Source organism: Sclerotinia sclerotiorum, genomic scaffold, assembly GCF_000146945.2.
Source record: "Sclerotinia sclerotiorum 1980 UF-70 scaffold_4 genomic scaffold, whole genome shotgun sequence".
In the NCBI taxonomy this organism is placed as follows: Eukaryota; Fungi; Ascomycota; class Leotiomycetes; order Helotiales; family Sclerotiniaceae; genus Sclerotinia; species Sclerotinia sclerotiorum.
In genome coordinates this window covers 2,107,010-2,127,565 of record NW_001820832.1, presented here as the reverse complement: position 1 = coordinate 2,127,565, position 20,556 = coordinate 2,107,010, and the positions used below count along the sequence as shown (strand labels likewise).

At 42.8% G+C, this 20,556-nt stretch overlaps 7 protein-coding genes and 1 non-coding gene across 8 annotated transcripts; 7 read left to right on the top strand and 1 right to left on the bottom strand.

Moving 5' to 3' along the window:
• Positions 1–855: 855 nt before the first annotated feature.
• SS1G_03894 (eukaryotic translation initiation factor 3) lies at positions 856–2,078 on the top strand (the record flags this gene model as incomplete). The annotated part of the gene is made up of 5 exons (XM_001595754.1): positions 856–882; positions 946–968; positions 1,023–1,503; positions 1,554–1,670; positions 1,719–2,078. 5 exons carry the CDS (start codon positions 856–858, stop codon positions 2,076–2,078), a joined length of 1,008 nt encoding a protein of 335 aa, XP_001595804.1.
• A 594-nt stretch (positions 2,079–2,672) lies between these two features.
• SS1G_03893 (hypothetical protein) lies at positions 2,673–3,856 on the top strand (the record flags this gene model as incomplete). Its single annotated transcript, XM_001595753.1, has 2 exons — positions 2,673–2,703; positions 2,760–3,856. The coding sequence occupies 2 exons, from the start codon at positions 2,673–2,675 to the stop codon at positions 3,854–3,856; spliced, it is 1,128 nt and encodes a 375-aa protein (XP_001595803.1).
• Positions 3,857–4,640: 784 nt separating this feature from the next.
• Positions 4,641–6,301, bottom strand: SS1G_03892 (hypothetical protein; the record flags this gene model as incomplete). The annotated part of the gene is made up of 4 exons (XM_001595752.1): positions 4,641–4,696; positions 4,755–5,174; positions 5,236–5,398; positions 5,447–6,301. The coding sequence occupies 4 exons, from the start codon at positions 6,299–6,301 to the stop codon at positions 4,641–4,643; spliced, it is 1,494 nt and encodes a 497-aa protein (XP_001595802.1).
• Positions 6,302–7,981: 1,680 nt separating this feature from the next.
• Positions 7,982–8,788, top strand: SS1G_03891 (hypothetical protein; the record flags this gene model as incomplete). Its single annotated transcript, XM_001595751.1, has 1 exon — positions 7,982–8,788. The coding sequence occupies one exon, from the start codon at positions 7,982–7,984 to the stop codon at positions 8,786–8,788; it is 807 nt and encodes a 268-aa protein (XP_001595801.1).
• Positions 8,789–9,420: 632 nt separating this feature from the next.
• SS1G_03890 (predicted protein) lies at positions 9,421–14,285 on the top strand (the record flags this gene model as incomplete). The annotated part of the gene is made up of 3 exons (XM_001595750.1): positions 9,421–10,055; positions 10,113–11,143; positions 11,194–14,285. The coding sequence occupies 3 exons, from the start codon at positions 9,421–9,423 to the stop codon at positions 14,283–14,285; spliced, it is 4,758 nt and encodes a 1,585-aa protein (XP_001595800.1).
• Positions 14,286–15,528: 1,243 nt separating this feature from the next.
• On the top strand, positions 15,529–16,505 carry SS1G_03889 (hypothetical protein; the record flags this gene model as incomplete). The annotated part of the gene is made up of 2 exons (XM_001595749.1): positions 15,529–15,822; positions 16,005–16,505. The coding sequence occupies 2 exons, from the start codon at positions 15,529–15,531 to the stop codon at positions 16,503–16,505; spliced, it is 795 nt and encodes a 264-aa protein (XP_001595799.1).
• Positions 16,506–16,856: 351 nt separating this feature from the next.
• SS1G_03888 (predicted protein) lies at positions 16,857–17,039 on the top strand (the record flags this gene model as incomplete). The annotated part of the gene is made up of 1 exon (XM_001595748.1): positions 16,857–17,039. The coding sequence occupies one exon, from the start codon at positions 16,857–16,859 to the stop codon at positions 17,037–17,039; it is 183 nt and encodes a 60-aa protein (XP_001595798.1).
• Positions 17,040–18,980: 1,941 nt separating this feature from the next.
• SS1G_14529 lies at positions 18,981–19,062 on the top strand. Its single transcript has one exon. It is a non-coding gene; the product is annotated as a tRNA-Ala (tRNA).
• Positions 19,063–20,556: the final 1,494 nt, after the last annotated feature.

Sequence of the window (20,556 nt, the reverse complement as noted above, 5' to 3'; positions counted from 1 at the left end):
ATATATAATAAATTGATTTATTTAATGTTACGACGGCGTAACATAACCCGCATCAGGTAACCAATTAGTTAGCAGGATCATGTGAGGAGTGTCACCTGATCCGAAAGCCGACCGACTTCGTGAGAATCGATTGTCCCTGAGAATCGATCGGCCCCTCAAGAGTCGATCGACTTTCAGAACACGAAGGTCTATATAATCAAGATGGATTTCCTTTGTATAGAGCTTCGTGCTCAAGATCAATCATTTAGTATACTCTACTATTAGTTACGAATTGCATATCATTATTGTCATTACTTAAGTCCCTGCTTGACGCCTAGTTATAAACCACCTCGAGAGCCTAGAGCACTTCCACGTGATCTAGACGGCAAACCTCGTAACACTCAAGTATTTATATCTTAAATAAAACATTTATAATTATAAATAAAATATATAGATATTTTTATAATCACTCTCAGATCAGATCTTTAACAGATAGATATAATTATCTATTATTATTATTGTTATAAATATCTAGATAAGTCTTATCATTATTATCTATCACAGTTACAAATGAGAAGATGGAAAGTGGATCAATCAAATTCGACTCGTGACCCAATCAAATTACACAACAGCACCAAAATCCCGCATCTGTCCGCATCTTGTCCCCATCCTAGCCTTAAGAACTTTAGAGCCTTCTCTCGCTTATGATTGGTCTTTGATAGCACACATTTGAAGAGTCAAATCGTAGAGGATAATCGAACTTTTTGAGGGGCACGAAACTTATTTTGATCCAACCCTATCTAACAAAACAAACCCCCCCAACCTCCATCATATCGCGATTCTAGTACCTATCAAGACTGAATCTGAATCGCAAATATGAGGCCGATTCTCTTACAAGGACATGTCAGTATAAATATTATCCTATTGACCTTGATACATTATCTCAATCTGCTAACAATCACATAGGAGCGTGCTCTCACACAAATTAGGTATACAACACTCTTTGAAAGAATGCTATAAGCTGGATATTGATGATGGGATAGATATAATAAAGATGGCGACATCATCTTCTCGACTGCGAAGGATCAACACATTTGCGCTTGGTACGCACACAACGGAGAGAGATTAGGCACCTACCATGGTCATCAGGGAGCTATATGGACAGTCGATGTGGACCCAACGACTACAATCATCGCAAGTGGTGCAGCAGATAACACAGTTAGATTATGGGACGTTAAGACAGGAAAATGTTTGAAGACCTGGGATTTCAACACTGCCGTTAAGAGAGTCGAATTCAACGAGGATGCTACACAATTATTGGCCGTCACCGAACAACGTATGGGATTCTTGGGAACGATCGTAGTGTTGGATATCAACCTGGATGTCAATGGACCACAATCGGACGACCGGGCTTTGACTATCACTTGCGCAGAGAGCAAGGCGACTGTTGCGGGATGGAGTTACATGTCGAAATATATTATCGCGGGCCACGAAGATGGAAGCGTCTCTCAATACGATTCCAAGGTAAGGTTCTAGGCTGGTTTATCTATTCTAGATGCTGATGAATCATTTAGACCGGGGAACTACTTTTCAACACTCAAGTCCACGAACCAGATTTGCAAGTCACAGATCTTCAATGGTCCCCCGATAGAACCTACTTTATTACTGCCTCAAAAGACAAGACCGCCAAGGTAAATTACATGCATCCTTTCATACTTGCATTATACTAATTTGTTCAGCTCGTCAATGCCCGAGACCTCGAGGTTATGAAGACCTACGTAACAGACACACCACTCAACAGTGCGTCTATTACACCCAAAAAGGATTTCGTTATTCTCGGAGGTGGACAAGCTGCCATGGATGTCACAACAACCTCAGCACGTCAAGGTAAATTCGAAGCTAGATTCTACCACAAGATCTTTGAAGAGGAGATTGGTAGAGTCCGTGGTCACTTCGGTCCTCTGAACACCGTTGCCGTGGATCCAAACGGCAAGGGATATGCAAGTGGTGGTGAGGATGGTTATGTTAGAGTGCATCAATTCGATAAGGGATACTTTGACTTCACGTATGAGGTTGAGAGACAGGTCAGACAACAATAATTGAATTTATCTGGCTTGTAGGAAAGGTGCATTTGCGGGCGTTTGTGGATCAAATCAAAAGGCTTGTAGAATCTGGACGAAGGTAGAAAGGATGATGGATGAATCTCTTTCTTGAAGAATAAAAGCAAGCGAGTATATTGCAATAGCTTGTGCAAGTCTCGATAAGATGATCAGGTAGATATAATTCAGTGAATAATATGAGTATATCATCAGGAGTTTCAAAACGACATGGGTGTATTTCTGATGTCTGATTACGTACATCACAATGTTACAGAACTAGGTATACAATTTCAATGCATATGAATATCTGAATTCAAGCAATATTATTTATTGATATTCCCACATGTCGATTCCAAATACCTGATATCTAAGGTTAGCAGGACATTTGCTCACCGCCTCAGAATCATCTAACCCGTTTAAGCATCGCGCTATGGCCACAAGAGAATTCTCATGGAGGTAGTTTTCGGCAAAATCCAAAAAATTTACTAGACAATCATAATTCAATCTCAAATTCAAAAATCCCATTTGCAAAAACATCCATCTAAACCCTCGACACAATCTTTCCAGCAAAACAACACTTCAAATTCAAACACAATGGCTGAAATTACAGCCCGCAAGCGCAAAGGTAAGCAATATCTTTCAATGTCCTAAATCAATTATTCTCTAATTATTTAATCATAGCTTCAACTGCAGCTGCAGTCCCCGCGGATGAGGTCGCAAAAGTAAAAAAGGCTAAGAAGTCTCCAAAAACCACCGAAGTCACCAAACCCAAGAAAGCCGCAAAGGTTGTTGAGAAGAAGATTGTCGAAAAGGAAGTTGTCGAGAAGGAAGTTGCCGAAGAACCAGTCGAGGAGTCCGAAGAGGAAGAGGAAGAGGATGATCAGACTGAAGCTCTTTTGAAGGGCTTTGAGTCGGATAACGAGGAGGAGGAGAATGCCAAAGAAGGTGGGCTCGAACCAGGTCAGGAAGTTCCAAACGCTCTCGAGAAACTCAGTAAGAAGCAAAAGAAAGCCATCAAGAAGGCTGCCGAAGAAGCTGCCAATGATCTTCCAGGTGTTGTCTACATTGGTCGCATTCCTCACGGTTTCTACGAGGCGGAGATGAAAGCATACTTTTCTCAATTTGGGGATATTCTCAAAATTCGTTTGTCGAGAAATAGAAGAACCGGAGCGAGCAAACATTATGCATGGATTCAATTCGAGAGTAGGGGTGTCGCAGAGATTGTAGCCAAGACTATGGATAACTACTTGTTGTTCAACCATATCCTGAAGGTTAAATTGGTACCCGATGAGCAACTCCCCGAGGACTTGTTCAAGGGTGCCAACCGACGCTTCAAGAAGGTCCCTTGGAACAAGATTGAAGGTCGCAGATTGGAGCAAGGTGCCGGAGAAGAGCAATGGGAGAAGAGAATAAGCAAGGCCGAGAAAAAACGCGAGATTGCCGCCGAAAAATCTAAGAAAATTGGTTATGAATTTGAGGCACCAAAGATTAAGTCAGCAAAGGGTGTTTCGAAGAAGCCAGTTCCAGAGATCGAAAGTGGTGAGGATGAACTTGCTGGAGATGTGGATGCAGTCATGGCTATCGAGGCTGCACCTGCAGTCGAGGAACCAGTCAAGGCTAAGAAAGAGAAGAAGGTCAAGAAGTCTAAGGTCGTTGAGGAGACTCCCGCTGCCACAATCACTACGGAGGAAACCACCATCACCACCGAAGTTGCTCCAGTCGAGAAACCAAAGAAGGCAAAGAAGGAAGCAAAGAAAGCAAAGAAGTCCAAGGCTTAAACTTAGATTTCCTCTTTTTTTGCTCTCGCTTCCCTGCTCTGCTTTCTCTGTAAATTGCCTGCTTACTTTGATGATATTCCCCGGAGTTATGGTCACATAAAAGAATCTTCGTATATTTCAAAGGGCAATATTTTGAGAGATGTTGCTTCGTCTAACTCGGTTGTCTGATATGTACAAGATGAATGATGGTTAGTACATTTAATATAGAATGTTATGACATATAAATTACTTGCTATTCTTCGCGCGTGTTCGGGATTGTGATGTATTTTATGTCAAAGTGAATTAATATGTGTTTTCGGTAGCATCCTCACTTGTAGACTTATCGAGAGGTTTACGAACTGGTGTATATTACTATTTCGAGGTCCTCCACTCCGTAGATAAAACTCTTATGTGTGATTTCAAGCTAGATTATTTTGGAGGATTTAAGTGACTTGGAAGCTTCAACCAGTTGAAAGATTTATAATTCAAATCCCCTGACTATCAATATATTAACATTTAAAAACTCAAAAAAAGTATTCCGTCTAAAGACCTTCAAAGAGATAGCTAGCTAGCTAGCTATAAGACTTATCCAGGCTGAGAATCGGTTACGCAAAGGGGGAGCAGCTTAAAAGAAAGAAAATATTCGGATAAAAGATTGTAAGCATAGTATTATAAGATTTTCCATATTCTACAATATAATTATCTAGTATCTGAACAATATCTAGGTATCTATCCTACCAATCACATCGAGTAATCCCACCTTCATTGCTAATCATTTTCTTCGACGCCTGAAAAAGACTAATAATCATAACTGCGCCCCCGAAGGCCACACAGGCGCCCGCCATCCACGTTCTCCACGTTCTTGTTGTTAATTTAATATAACATAATGGTGGTAAGATATATGCCAAAGCACACGCACTCGTTGCGCCGATTAATTCAAAGACAGCACCGAGATCACACGTTGCTAGACTTAGCATCATGGCGCTGACGACTAGTGAGGAGGTAAATATAAGATGGAGATGCATGTTGAAGGGTTCTCCGGGGAACCAGTAGTTGAACATTACTTCGCGGCAGACGAAGGCTTCGAGGGGGAGGGTGGTGAGCATGTTGAGGCCGAAGCAGAGACGGGCGAGGTTGACGAGGGGGTTTGTGGAGGGGAAATTATTGAGGACGTTGCCGAGGGTTTTGGAGCCGAAGGTTAGGAACCCTGAGAGGGCCATGAGGAGACAGGCGACCATGGAGATGAAGGTACTGTAGTGAGTTACGGTGGAGAAACGGTCGATGGTGGGGGTTTGGAGGGAGCCGTAGATTAGGAGGGAGTTGTGGTGGCAGACGAAGGCTGTGTGGAGAGAAGGGGTTAGTTGGCTTCGGTGGAGATTGGAAAGGAGGTGTGGACTAACCGAAGGAGATTACGCCAATGGCTTGGAATATGCCGTCGTTTATGGTGAGGAGGGGTGTGGTGAATCCCCCTCGGTCTTCTTTGGGTACCATGAACCCTTGTGTTACTACTGTGAATAATATGATCATCATACTGATCAACGCTAGAGTGCTTGCTTTCGCCAGCTATTTCGAGTAAGCATAACCCCTAGATCATGTGCTCAGAAAACGTACCTTGGCAATATCCCGATACAAACTCAAAGGATAACTTACACCCAGCACAAAAACTACAATAACAGCCCTTCTACTCGCCAATAGTCCCAGCACCGGTACATCTCTCAATCCCGGGAAAACCGCACTCAAAACATGCGGTATCGTATCCCCTACAATAATACAAAAAGCTATCATTCCCCCAAACGCAAAAGCCCATTGCGCAACACTAATGGCAATCAGACCCGTCTTCCCAAAACAAAACTCCACCGTCCCCTGAAAACTATCCCGCCCACTTAATTTCGAATTGATGACAATAAGTCGAATAGTCCAATCCACCGTTATTGTGAGAGCAATTAAAAGAATAACTCCAGTCAAGAGACCCGCTTGACGAAATGCGTAAGGTTGCCCAATGATACCCGCTCCAATTATACTATTCGCCATATTCATAAATGCATTCCGCAGATTGGATTTCGGACGCGATCGTTCGCGTTCAGCCCATGTATGTATATCTTCGTCGTCGGTCCATGGACTAGATGCGACGGTTACGGAGGGCGCTTCAATGCCTGTGAGGAGTGGTGTAAAAGAACCCGTTCGAGATGAGGGATGCGCATGTAATTCCTCGTCATATCCTAGCGATCCATTCCCATTATGCGTATCCGAATCCCCATTTTGTGAAGCAGGTAAATCGAATCGTACACGGTTAGGCGTTCGAGGTGCATGTTCCTGATTCTGTCCTTGTTCTCCTGCTCCAGAATGAACTATGATATCCTCATCTTCACTTCCTGCTTCTTCTGCGAGAAGTCCAATGTCTTCTTCGGGATTGTGACTTGCAGGTTCGCCATTTCTGCGATTGCTGTGCGATTTGGCTTTTGCCATTTTGACTATCGTGGTAGCATTGTTGTGTAATATTGCGTTTGGAGCTTTCAATGCTCTGGCTAGAATGGTTTCGTAACTCGAAGGTGCGGATTATGCGGCCGCGACGTCGCATGCAGTTTTAGCGTGTTTCTAAGAATAGATCTTCATTTTTTTATATGGATTTGAACTTCTCTACATTGGTTTACAAGTGCATAGAGGTGTTTCCAAACTTCCTAGAAAGACTATTTGGCAATTGTTAATCTTTATTTCATGGTTTGTGGACGGAAAGTTGTACCTTAGATCAATCTCCATCAGACTCGAACATCACCTACTAACATGCGAAAAGTATTTTGGAGGGGAAATCACTCAACCTTTCAATTCTTTCGGGTTTATCCAAGATGGGGCTCTTTGAGGCAATACTCAACGAAACCTCAAACTAGATTTCTTAAGAGAACATATAACGTGCTATCCAAACTCACAGCGCGTCATCAAGATGAAGGTTACATCTCAGAAAATATACAGGACAAAAGTGACCCTTTTCAAGCGAGGTATGAAATTAAGATCCTATTTCGACAGTTTTTATTGCTATCTCAAATTATACATTATTCGAGCTAGGCTCTTCCCATAAAATGCTACTTCATTGTTTATGAAACTATTTCCTTTTGCTGAGCATGCCTGTGTATCCTTGTTGCGGCGCGGGAACTGCGGCCAGGCAGTTTTTAGCCCAGTTCCCTGACATCGAAGATAGTTCTGTCACTTTAATTAATCCTGAAGTGAGTGATAGCAATAATGATTCGAATGTTGACTTCTTGCCGTGGGTGGGTCTACATCGATGTTAGTCACAAATATATCAGATCTGCAAAAGGCCAAGTCCCTTCCCATGCGGCACAGATTGAGACATTGCCAAGAAGCAAACGGCTGTAAAAGATTTCTCCTACCCTGCCTATTGCCAAGAAGCAAACGGCTGTAAGATTTCTCCTACCCTGCCTATTGTGTGGAAGGCACCCGTTAAATGATTGATTCACTGGTGCCATTTTGATACGACATCGGAAGGGGAGGAGGGGGTCGCCAGATCCAATGGCTGGCTGCAGTTAAATCAAGTCGACAACGAGCATGTATAACCCCTTTTCCATTCACACAACCTTCCGTCCAAAGGCAATGCGATGTTCCGACGGAAAGTCCCATGAATTCGCTGGCGTGTTGCACAAAACACATTGGAAGGCAAGTGCTATTTGGAATGTGAAAAGACGGGGGTTGGAGTGATAGGTTCTGGCGAAAATGTCTTCAGCGGCGTAGACACACGTAGAAGCTGCCTGGCGTCGTTACATCGTGCCTCTGTTGAACAAACATTCTGCGGACGGGAAGTTTTCCTTGACGAAAAAGTCAATCAACTTCATCAAATTCAAACCAAATCTACTTAAAGGTACGCTTGTTCCACCGTTAAATACTTCTGGTTACGTGTTACTGCTATTCCTTTCAATCTTCCCGGCCGTATCTCTAAGATCTACCTCCGAATTCCTTTCACCGTTTTTTTTACAGCTTCTGGTTAGTCCATCAGTTACCCTTAGCGCGAACACTGGATCAAGCGTCAGTTCTGAGGCTAAACCTTCATCACGTTGGTAGACCATGAATGCTGACAAAACAACGAATAGATCAACTGCAAAGACGCTTCCTGAAGCGACAAGCATACTCTACACTATCATGCATAGTATTGAGTCACTTTCCACCAAAATTGGAGGGACGGATGTTGATACTGCCCCCGCAATCAGCCTCACCGACACTCCTGAGGCTATCATCAAACTCATCGACTTGCTGGCTCGTAGTGATATCCCTACTGTCCCGCCCTCTGTCTACATTGATCTGGAGGGTATTAAAATTGGCCGCAATGGTTCGATATCGATCCTTCAAGTCTATTTCCTCCCAACCAAGGAGTCATTTCTCGTGGATGTTCACACTCTTCGTGAGCGAACATTTTCCACCCCAAACAAATCTGGCGTCACCTTAAAGTCTATCTTGGAATCCCAGCTCATCCCCAAGGTTATCTTCGATGTCCGTAATGACTCTGATGCCTTGTACAGCCACTTTGGCATCAAGCTTGGAGGCGTTATCGACCTTCAACTCATGGAGCTCGCCACTCGTTTTTATAGCCGAGATTTTCTCTGCGGGCTTGGAAAATGCATGGAAAATGATCTCGTGCAAACTCCGGAAGAACTCAAAGTTCGAGGCGCCATAAAACAACGTGGAATAGAAATCTTCGCACCGGAAAAGGGGGGTAGTTACGAGGTCTTTAATGATAGGCCCCTTGACCCAGCTATCGTGGATTATTGTATTCAAGATGTTCAGCTTTTGCCCGAGCTCTGGGAAGTTTATAATGCAAAACTCAGTAAGCTGCACAAAAGATGGGCTGCCAAAATTGAGCAAGAAACAAAGGCTAGAATTTTGTCGTCTCAGAGTGCAGACTACATTGGGGAAGGTCGGCATAAGGCAAGAGCGCCACGCTCGTGGTAGAGCATTTTTGATATTCTGATAAACGCCTTGTGTGCATGCCACATCTTCATACTCGTTGGATAACTTCTGTCTACTCTTTTCTCCTCAACATTGACACTGTGGTTTGTTTTCATGGCCAAGACCAATCTAAGTGTCATGTGGATTTACTGTCACTTGTTTCATCTTTTGAATTCTCACACAACACGAGTGAGTTCATTTGATGAATTTGTGGTTAAATTTCCATAGAGTTATCATGTGGAAATGACTAAAATTTGAATCTATTGGATGTTCGTTATCACTCAAGTTTTGTGACTGTCCCACGCTTCTATATTACACTTACTGAGTGCCAAATTCTGTGATTATTGATGGGTGCGATTTGATTTCCTTCATTCTCTTCTGAAATCTTAATCGCAATCGAAGTTCCTAAAATGGAAAGAGTTTGTCTGGGCAGTCGCGTTTTCCATTTCGTCCCTTCCTCGTTCTACTATCTCAAATAATAAGAATATGTTAAGTAGTAGTGAACCAAATTCCACATCTTCTCTCGTAACTCATTTCAGCAACAGCAGAAGAAAGTACACTTTCTGGATTACCACTAAATTTTGGGTTCATCAAATTAGTTTTCATCCCATCTCGCCCACGCGGCCTGGGTGAAGATGGGTTCCTCTACTTGCTGCACAAGTCGTCAACCACCTTCCCCCGATGCAGTATCACCTCGTCCTATTCGATCACCATCAATTACGCCAGCAAATACTCTGAGGAAGTCTCCACGTAAGACATCAAATCTGAGGATCGCGGACGCACAAACACAAGTCCCTACATGGAGCTCGGCTACAAAAACAGAAGATGAACCGGAAATAAGGGCTATTTTTGAAGGACAGTGTTTTCCTGAAAAGGATAGAGAGGAAGAAATAAGGGCGGTTGGCGAAGGAGATAGCGATGAAGATGACGAAGACGAGAAGCAGCAGGGGGTTAAGCCAATGCTTAGTTCAAACACACTCAAATCCGTCAAGAGTCGCCTGAAGAAGACATTTTCCCGCGAATCTGGAATTACAAAGAATGATAAAAGAAGAAGTATAGGGACAAGTGAGGAAGAGGTGGAAAGAAGAAAAGAACTAAGAAGATTAAGACAGAAGAGGATTGAGGAGGAATTAAGTTATGAAGATGGATATGATGAAGACGCTCAATCTATGAGTACAGTTGATTGTCATACAAATCGGGCCGTGGATAAGGGCAAGAAGAGACAGTCTATTTTGCCAGAGGATAGTGGGAACTTTCCGGTTTTCAGGAAGTAAGTACCGTCTCTTTAGACTTGTCAAAGATATATTATTCTAATTGACTATTATAGACAGAGTTCTTCCTTCGGGTCGGAAGGAATTGGCAATGGTAGCAAGATCTCTCTATCTACGGGTAATGTTGACAACGCGAGTAACGTGTCACTATCAGTTTCCAAGCTTGACAATACCAGCAAGCTATCGCTTTTAACTCCGGCCGATCGTGGAAAATCTCGGACTCATGTAGGTACTGCTGAGTCAAATATTAATCTACTCAAACCGAGCACTACTCCACCACGAAGATACAGCTCACCTGGTCCTTGTCCTACACCTAGTGAAATCGATTTTCTTCAGCCTGGAAAATATCGGCCTAGAAAAACAGACAGCGAAGTTTGTCCTATACCTTCGGCGCCAGTATCAGATGCTCAGAGGTTGCCCGGTTTTGGTATACCTGATACAAATCTGGCTTCGAACTGGCGTTTATCATATACTTCCCATAAAAGCAACCGCGGAGCACATCTTCGGAGGCTTAGTCAACAGTTTGAGGCTCCAATTCAATCGGCAGCAGATGTTGCTAATGTTGGAACTCAAACATTGCCACGTTGGCTCAAAACTCATAGGCTGCAATCATCTTCTCAAGCTGTTACAATGTCAGAAGGTAGTACTGTTCATCAAGAGCCCTCATTTATGCGGCCTCCGCGCTCAGATACTGGATTTGGAGGCGTTGACGGTAGTGGTAGTTTTACGAATATTCATCTGCAAGATATGGATATCTCTAAACGTCTTCTGCAAAGCTCCTGCTCATCTCCACAGCTTGTAAGCTGGGAGAAACATCACCGTGAAACTTCAGGCATTAGCACCGCTACACAAAGCCGTGCTAGATATATGCGGAATCCATCGGAGACAATATCCATGCCTTCCTGTCCATCATTTGCTTTGAGTGAGCTGGCCCCTCCCAACTGGGGAAAAATACCAAATGATGGGACATCTTCATTCTATCCTTCCGTGGCAAATAGCATTCAACCTTCACCAGAATGTTCGCGATTCGAATTATCTCCTTTGATATCGGCGAATAGAAGTATTGTTGCAATAGTAGAGCCCCAAGGTATGGAATGCGCATCATTTCTCTATAAGAAATCTCACTAACATTTGCAGTAATTGATGAGGTCATCACACCTCTTCGTTCGCCAATAACGCCAGCAGGAATGGGCGCCGATACGCCAACCACAATCAATGTGTCCCTTACTAGTCTTCATGCCCCTTTGACCAGATACTCCGCACGACAAATTGATGAAAGCTCACTTTTTGCTTCCGAAACTACAAGTTTCCGAGAACGAGAACTAGAATTGAGCCATATTCAAGCACGCTTTGCTTCATCAGACTTACGTCGACCTCCAAGTACTCCAATATCAAGCAAGTTCCGTGAAGAATTCGATATCTCCCTTACTCCTCAACCTAAATCTCCTTTTCAGAAGCTTGTTAGGGCTTGCTCATTAAAAAAGAGTCGTGATGATTTGGAAGATGGTCTACTACTAGCTCCTCCACCACATAGATTAGGATTTGGGTATCGATTTTCCTCAACTCCTACAACTCCAGCGAGAAAGAGCTCTACACGCGCCTCTATTTCCACGAAGGACGTAACAGAGATACGGCAAACTCCTGCCATTGATGATTCCATTGATACTCCTGTAAAAGGCAGATTTGCCGCATTTCGCAGGATCAAGCGTCTTGCGAGTATTGGTGGATATGATGGTCCGGAGGATGATCGTCGAAGAAGTAGAGCTGATTCTAGAGCTGATTCTAGCAGTCGAAAACCATCAGCTTTAGATGCTAGGTTAGGTCTGGGTTCTGATATGACCGCCATTGAGGCACAGCGGAAAATCTCTATACCTGCCATGCCACACATTTCATTGCCGATCCCCGAGTCACCTAGTATCAACAAATCGAATGCTCGCACCCCTGGGCCTCTGGCTCGCATGGTCACATCTATGCATGTTGATTCCCCAGAAATTCATTTACCGGGACCTATGGCTCGCATTGCCACTTCAATGCATGTGAATCCCCCAGAAATTCATTTACCGGGACCTATGGCTCGCATTGCCACTTCAATGCATGTGAATCCCCCAGAAATTCATTTACCGGGACCTATGGCTCGCATTGCTACTTCGATGCATGTTGACTTACCTACGCCTCATATGCCCGATGTTGCCGCATCACTTCTTCATACTCCTCATATTGATCTACCGACCCCTCATATGCCCCATATTCCCCATATCAATGTGGGTCATCATGATCAAGATTCTGACCCAAAAGAGAAGAAAGGTCCCAAAGCAGCACCTGCAATTGCTGCGCCAAAGCCAAAGGGTCAAAAGCCTGGCGATAATCCTCAAGGAGGTGCACCACAATGGAGAGGCCCTCGAGCTAGAAATCGATCCCCAAGTAGAGAGGATAACAGGAGGAGAATGGATACTAGTCAAGATGATTCCGCTGCTGTCTGGATGAAAGCAGTCAAAGGTGCTGTAAACGATAGATCGAAAGCGCGTAAAGACAATCAAGATGGAGATGACATATTTGGGGACTGGGAGGCAGAATTGGCTGGAGTAGCATCAAAATCTAAATATGAAAGCCGAAAGTTTGGCTCTAGGGGTAAACCAAAGATCCATCAAATTGAACAATTTCCAAAAGCTTGGTGTAGATTCCCGAGCCATGAGAGGAATGCTAGGGGTCATGAAAGTGCGGGCGTGGAGGCACTAGTTGAAGCGAAGGACTTCGCTGCACCGAAAATAGGAAAGGAGGTTGCGGGAACAAAAGAATATTCTTATGCTACAAGGAGGAGAAGAAGGCCAGGTATGATTACTAGCAATAGCAGTGACCCCAGTTCTGCTCACGCCTTATCCGATGAGGAATTGGATGCAATTGAAGCTGCACAGCCATGGATCAAGCGATTGAGTCAGAAGATCAAAATTGCTTGGATGGATTTTATGATTGCAGAGGAACAAAAGAAACATGCGTTTCACACTGGAAGTTTGGGGAGAAGAGGTTCAATGACTATGGATGGAAAATTACCATTTCCAGAATTGGAATTGTTACCGATGAGAGCACCACCTCCACCAAGTGAAGTGGTAGACGATGAAGCGGATGATTTGGAGGAAGAGAAAAAAAGAGTTGAGGCCATCAAGAAGGCGCAGATTAAACCGCATTATGAGGCGGCAGATTTGACGCAGAGTAAAGCGGGTGTAAGTGATTTGTTGGATATTTTTAGTACGGGGCCTGAGGAACCGGCTGAACCGAAGATGCCGGTTAAGAAAAAGGGTCCAAAGGCAAAGAAGGTTAAGGACCCTTATGCTTTGGATGAAGATGAGGATTTGGGTGGTGGCGGTGGTGATGCTGGGGGTAAAGGTGATGAAGGTGAGGATGGAATGCCTAAGAAGAAAGAGAAGAAGATTAAAGATCCATATGCGCTCGATGATGATGATGACGAGGATTTACCACCTGTACCCAAGAAAAAGGGAAAAGCGAAGGATCCTTATGCTATTGACGATGATATGGACGGCTCATCTGATTTTGGTTCTGGGGATGAGCTAGGCAGGATTGATCAAATTGTCATGAAAGAGGTTCTAAGTGACGACGATACGATTGATCATACGCGATTTGAGGACTCGATGGTTAGTTTTCGTGATCCAGAGTTCTATCAGGATTGTTTGGTGATGCCAAAAGAACCAAGTCCCGTACATGTTAAAGAATGTTCTGTACTGTCCAGCCATGGAATCATTGAAGAAGAAGAAAGTCCATCAGGTAATGGTGCGGGTATTAGAGTACAAGTTCAGGAAATTGGCGAGGGGGTTATTAAACAGATTGAGAGATTTAGAACGTGGAATGGTAAAGATTGGGAAAGGGAAATGGGGGGTTTCCTTATGAGAAGGGATACGAGTGTCGGTAGAGATAGTATGAGGAGTGCAAAGTCTGGTTGGAGTATGGGAAGTCAGGGGTCGAGAAACACGGTTAAGAGTGTGGGGGTAGAGGTTAAGAGGTTGGAGGATTTGGAGAGGGAGAGGGAGGCTTTGAGGAGGAGGGGAGGTCATTTGACGGGAGGTGTGCCGAGGAGGGTTAGAGGGGATAGGGGAAGAGAGAGGAAGAGTGGACATGCGAGGAGTGTTAGTTTGGGAGATGGACTTGATATTTTTGAGGGATTGAGTGGTGGAGGTGAGGTGAGAGGAAGAAGATTGACGTTTGGTAGTGGGAGGTAGATGACATTTCGGTGGGTATGGAGAAGCGAAGTGAGTGCAAAAGAAGTCTAAGATGGACTTAAGTTTTGCAAATTCGGTGAGAGGGAGGTTTTGGTTGATATAGCCCTGAAAACCGAAACCGACCATAATTTTAGGAAGTGGTTTTAGTAAAGAATTCCGGTATGCCCTAACGTACGATGGAGGTTGTATTGATGTATCCATTTTTCAACTGGTTTTATACATATAACAGGGAGTATTAGGCCTAAAGTGGACGAATTAGAATTGGTATAGCTAGCTTTTAGGTACAAATTTGGGCAAGTTTGCTCACACTTTTGGAAGATATAGGGTTGCTATTATTTGTACTTCGTTATGAGTACAGTTAGTCATGAGATATGATTACCATCCATGGAAGGCTAGATAGAGATACGTACATGAATGATATTTTATGTTATATTTATGTTGTATGCTGAAATTGATGAGCTTCAAAAGTGTATATAAAATGGTGGCTGAGAGAGTAGACGGTTAATTACTTTTATATATCTGTTTGCGTGCTGAGTGCATCAGTAGAAAGATAACATTGCCGCTTTTACTCTGTAAGCGAATCTAAAAAGCGGCGAAGACCTTTCGCTCTCAATTGATGTAAGATTATGCTGGAGTCTATTCCTTATTAAGAAGGTGTCAGCCTAGCCTTCTTGTTTTGGGCGAATTTCATAGTCATTGGCTATGATAGCTATGCCCGATTCTGGTGTAGCTGAACTGTAGCTGAAAAGGTCGACTTACTAGAGCCTGATCATATCCTCGCACCAGAGCTGAAATCTCTCCACCTTGTTATGTGGGAACGACACCAGAACCATCCACCGTAACAATTCATGACATGCAAGTTCAATTTCTCTGTGTATGAGCTTCCTACGCCATGTCCCAGTCTCTCTATTCATCGCTTTTGCTGGGGCCTAACAGCACTCGTTTGCTTCGACTGATGCCACATGATGATGAGAACGCGGAGATCACGTGTAGGCTCTTTGTGTATCCTCTAGATGATTAACTTAGAGGTGGCACTCATATGTATGAGGCGTTGTCCTATGTCTGGGGGTGCACAGATAATCCTCGTTCCATTTCCGTAAACGGACAGAACTTGATTGTCAGGGAAAATCTTCACGCCACGCTATCACGCCTTCGGGATCCTGTTTTAGAACGCATCATATGAATAGATGCTATTAGTATCAATCAAGAAGACCCGGAAGAGCGAGGTCATCAGGTTCAGCTTATGGCGGAAATTTACAGCAAAGCATGTCGTGTAGTTACCTGGCTTGGAGAGGCGGCGGACGATAGTGATCAAGCTCTTGAAGAAATTGCCATTTCTGCACGGCAATCTAATATTACAAGTTTCTCAGACGAGCAATCTACACATTCTCCTCATTCACGGTTTCCTATCGCATTGTTTCGGTCTCCTATCCCATTGTATGCAACCACAGTCGAGATTGAACATACTCCAAACAACAGAATGAACCCGACGGCGATTTTTGCACTACTTCGACGTCCATGGTTTCAGCGCATTTGGGTGAGGAAATATCGCTCGATAATGCACAAGAATGTCACTAAAAGTTGATCCAGGTACTACAAGAAGCTGCCGCAGCTCGAAATATCTTAATAAAGTGTGGTACCATGGAAATGAGCGGACATGCGTTCTGCTTAGGTTTAGCATCATGGAAGATCTTTCCCCAAGCTAACTCAGATTTACAGAACCTGGTCCGTTCTGTGACTGACCTCATGAGGGAATCGATCTTCCGACCTAAATTTGCAACGAGTAGCTCAAATTATTACTCCCTCAACATCCGCCCGCTAGTTGAACTGATAGAAACTTACTATGCCCATCAAGCGTCTGATGATCGCGACAGAGTGTATGCCTTACTCGCCATGAGCTCTGATAATCCTGTATCAAGAGGTTTATTGCCTGACTACACAATTTCATGGGCACAGCTATTTGTGCAGCTTGTCAAGTTCCTTCTCTGCGAACAAACATCCGTGGATATTTGCCAGACTAGGAGGATGGTAGTGATCAAAAGCAAAGGCCGTGTTCTTGGCACGGTTCGCTCGGCGAGGCGTACTTCCTGGAATCACACGCAAATTTTGGAGGTCGATTCCTTACCTTTCGTCATTCACCCTGAGAAGTATGATATTAAGGAGTGGGAACTCCCAGCGGCACGGAAGAACATACAAGCTGGCGACATAATTGTTTTCTAGAAGGTATCTCAAGGCCAATGATAATCAGACCATGTAATGATCATTTTGATGTCATTATGATTACAGTGAATCTGAAAGTGAATAGGGGAATGAGGGGCTATTCTATATCTTCGTAGGTAAGAAATGTGTCCCCGAGAGTTTTCGTACTCCTCCCGATAGACTTTTTACTTGTTTGGGTATTTGGGAGGATCCTCAGGATAAGGATCGGATACTCAGTACCAGAAAATCATCTAGCAGTTTTACCCTCGAACGGGCAACTAACTGTTTCAAACTGCAGAACTCGGCGTGTATACAGACACAAAGGAACACTTAGAATTGGGTAAGTATTCGGAGGTGAAAAAGGACTACGAGATGGAGGAGGATTACGAGGTGGAGAAGGATCCAGAGATAATGGGATATTCAGAAATGATGACTGGAAAATTGAGTGAAGTAATCAGATTGCAGAACGTAGCTCAGATATTACAGCACTCGAGATTGTATGAAAACGCAGAAAAATGGTTTTTGCGAGTGATACGGGCAAGAAAACACCTATAAGGAAGAGAGCATCCACAAACACTAAGCAGTATAGCTGAGCTACAGTCAGTGTATGAAAATCAAAGAGCTTTTCAAGAGTCGGCGAGGCAGAGGCTAGAAAGGAGACGAATACTTGATCAGGAGGATAAAGACCTTCGGGATTTCCTAGAGGGAGCCTAAATAGCATCAGATTGAATGATTATCTAATTCAGGAACTGTGTTTTTACCCTAAGAAAGCAAAAAGTACTTCCTCCAAGGATATATAAGCACTTTCTGAGAGGCCTCAAATATTTATGTGTGAAGTAGATCATGTACACAGATTTATATGGGCAAACGTCCAAATATGACTCTCAAATATTGAAGTAACAGTATATATAGGAAGTACATATGATCAATCTTATTTTCATCCTGATTCGGACAAAACGAGGCCATCCACATCGATTTTCATTCGTCTCTAATCACTGATCATGTTCGATTATTATTTATCTTCGATCACTAATTCAATGTTAGATATTTAATAATTTTTTCTTCAATTTATTGATTCACTTTACTATAGCACCAGAAGAACATTTTGATTATATGATAAACTGAATTATTTTAAATATAAATTTATTATTTAAATAATAACAAAGTGTGACGGAAAAGTCGTAAACGGAGTCAATTCAATCACTTAGAATCTAAAACTAAAGAACTAAGAAGATTCTAAGTAAGAAGGTCTTTATATACAGGGCTAGTGCACGTGAGCCACTAGTGGGATAACAACCGTCACGTAACACAAAGTCTGAAAATTTTAGATTTTTCACAATTTTATTAATCGAGAAATTGAAAGTTGAAATCACGATTTATAATTAATATGAGAATTATTTACTTTAATATAAACCAGAGTGTTTTCGAGATTTAGAACTCCTGATAATATAATTTTAAATAAAGATATTACATTTATTAATGATTTTTAATCTATCTTTTATTTTACTATTGTGTAACGATACTATACTGGAGGCAGCGGCTGCCTAAGGTTCGTCGGTTGGTAGTTATGGGTTAAGGCTTTATCACTGGTATTCACTTGAAAGTGAAGTCGTTACTAGATCAATGTTACGTCCAAAACGATTAGTATGTCACATGACCATAAAACATGTGATGGAACGGTGAGGAACGAACGTTCCTAGGAACAACCAGGAACGCTCGTTCCCAGGAACGACGATTCCTAGTTAACCATAGGCACGAAGGACTATATAATCAAGATGGATTTCCTTTGTATAGAGCTTCGTGCTCAAGATCAATCATTTAGTATACTCTACTATTAGTTACGAATTGCATATCATTATTGTCATTACTTCAAGTCCCTGCTTGACGCCTAGTTATAAACCTACTTCGAGAGCCTAGAGCACTTCCACGTGATCTAGACGGCAAACCTCGTAACAATCAAATAGAATGTAGGTAAACTAATTGATAACTAAGTTGAGCACGAAGCTCCTAAACTATGAAACTATTCTGACTATATAATGATCGATAAAGGGAGCCCCCAGGAGCTTTCTGGCTTCTCAGGGCTCCTGGAGCTCTAGGAGCTTTGAGGGCTCCTAGGGCTCCTTATTACGTGATTCCTTTTCATCCCAAGACACTAATCCTAATGGTGAATCGTGACAGAAGCAGGGGTTTCCGTCACAATAAAAATAATTTATTCTTAAATATAAAAGAATAAGATTTAGTTTTGTATTAAATATAACTTTATTATTGTTGATATTATATATCCTTTATCATGATACGAAAACCTGATACAAGCCCCCATCATCTTTAAGATTAACCCGAGTATAAACATTTTCAAAGGAAAAATCCCGAAAATATCAGGCGGGGCGGGGTATCATCGGGTCCGTGCACCCAAAGCGAGCCCCACAAAACCGGACTTCAAGGCAGGAACAATCGGTGAATCATATATGCTAAACCTCACCCTGATGATACAAAATCGGGCTTGTGGTTTAGTGGTATAATGTTCCCTTAGCATTAACTTTCCTGGGAGAGGTCCGGCGTTCGATTCGCCGCTAGTCCATATACATCTACCTATTAGATGCAAAGTTTTTGCAAAATTTTCAGAGGAATTTTATTTAAAGATTTTTTTAAAGATTTTTTTAATGGATTTTTTTGAGGGGTGAGATGATTTAGTGAGTACTAGGCGAGGTGGGGTTGATCTTTTTAAAATTTCAAAGTTTTTATTTTGAAAAGTAAATTTTTAGATTTTATATTAAATAAATTTTATGTTAAAAGGAATGACCTTATACAGGGAATTGTAACGATACTGTACTGGGGGCAGCGGCTGCCTTAGGTTCGTCGGTTGGTAGTTGTGGGTTAAGTGTTACGACGGCTATCTTCTACGCCGCGTCACATGACTAAACCAAGGTAACGTGATTAAGTCACGTTATGGACCGCTGAGGAACGCTGGTGTCACGAATCACGATTATTATAACACAATAAAAGCAAGTACAGCGGTTTGGGCCGCTGTTGCCGAGGGGGTCCTTATCGATAAGGAATCCTAGGACAAGTGTCCTAGGATAAATTGTGTCCCAGGATAATAATCATTCTAGGACAAACCATTTAGGCAACCATGATGGCTTAGGACAAGTGTCCTAGGACATCATTCGTTCTGGGATAAAACGTCCTAGGATAATATTTGTCCTAGGACAATTATCCTAGGAGTTATATTATCCCAGGAGACGAATTGTCCCAGGATTAGTGTCCTGAGGCCAATAGGAAATCACGTGATATGCTAGCTCTGCTAGCCAGCTAGCATAGCTAGCACTCAAGGAAACGACGAGTATATAGTTAGAATAGTTTCATAGTTTAAAAGCTTCGTGCTCAACTTAGTTATCAATTAGTTTACCTACATCCTACTTGATCTAATAACGACTTCACTTCCAAGTGAATACCAGTGATAAAGCCTTAACCCACAACTACCAACCAAACGAAACCTCAGGCAGCCGCTGCCTCCAGTACAGTATCGTTACAGCTGGCTGTCCAGGACCGTGCAGCGGTCCTGACTAGTTATAGGCATGAAGGTCTATATAATCAAGATGGATTTCCTTTGTATAGAGCTTCGTGCTCAAGATCAATCATTTAGTATACTCTATTATTAGTTATGAATTGCATTATTGTCGTTACTTTAAGTCCCTGCTTGACGTCTAGTTATAAACCACCTCGAGAGCCTAGAGCACTTCCATGTGATCTAGACAGCAAACCTCATAACATTAAGGCTTTATCACTGGTATTCGCTTGGAAATGAAGTTGTTATTAGATCAAGTAGAATATAGATAAACTAATTGATAACTAAGTTGAGCACAAAGCTCCTAAACTATGAAACTATTCTGACTATATAATGATCGATAAAGGGAGCCCCCAGGAGCTTTCTGGCTTCTCAGGGCTCCTGGAGCTCTAGGAGCTTTGAGGGCTCCTAGGGCTCCTTATCACGTGATTCCCTTTTATCCCAGGACACTAATCCTAATGGTGAATCGTGACAGTTCATTAGGGGAGATTGTTTCTATCACGGGTT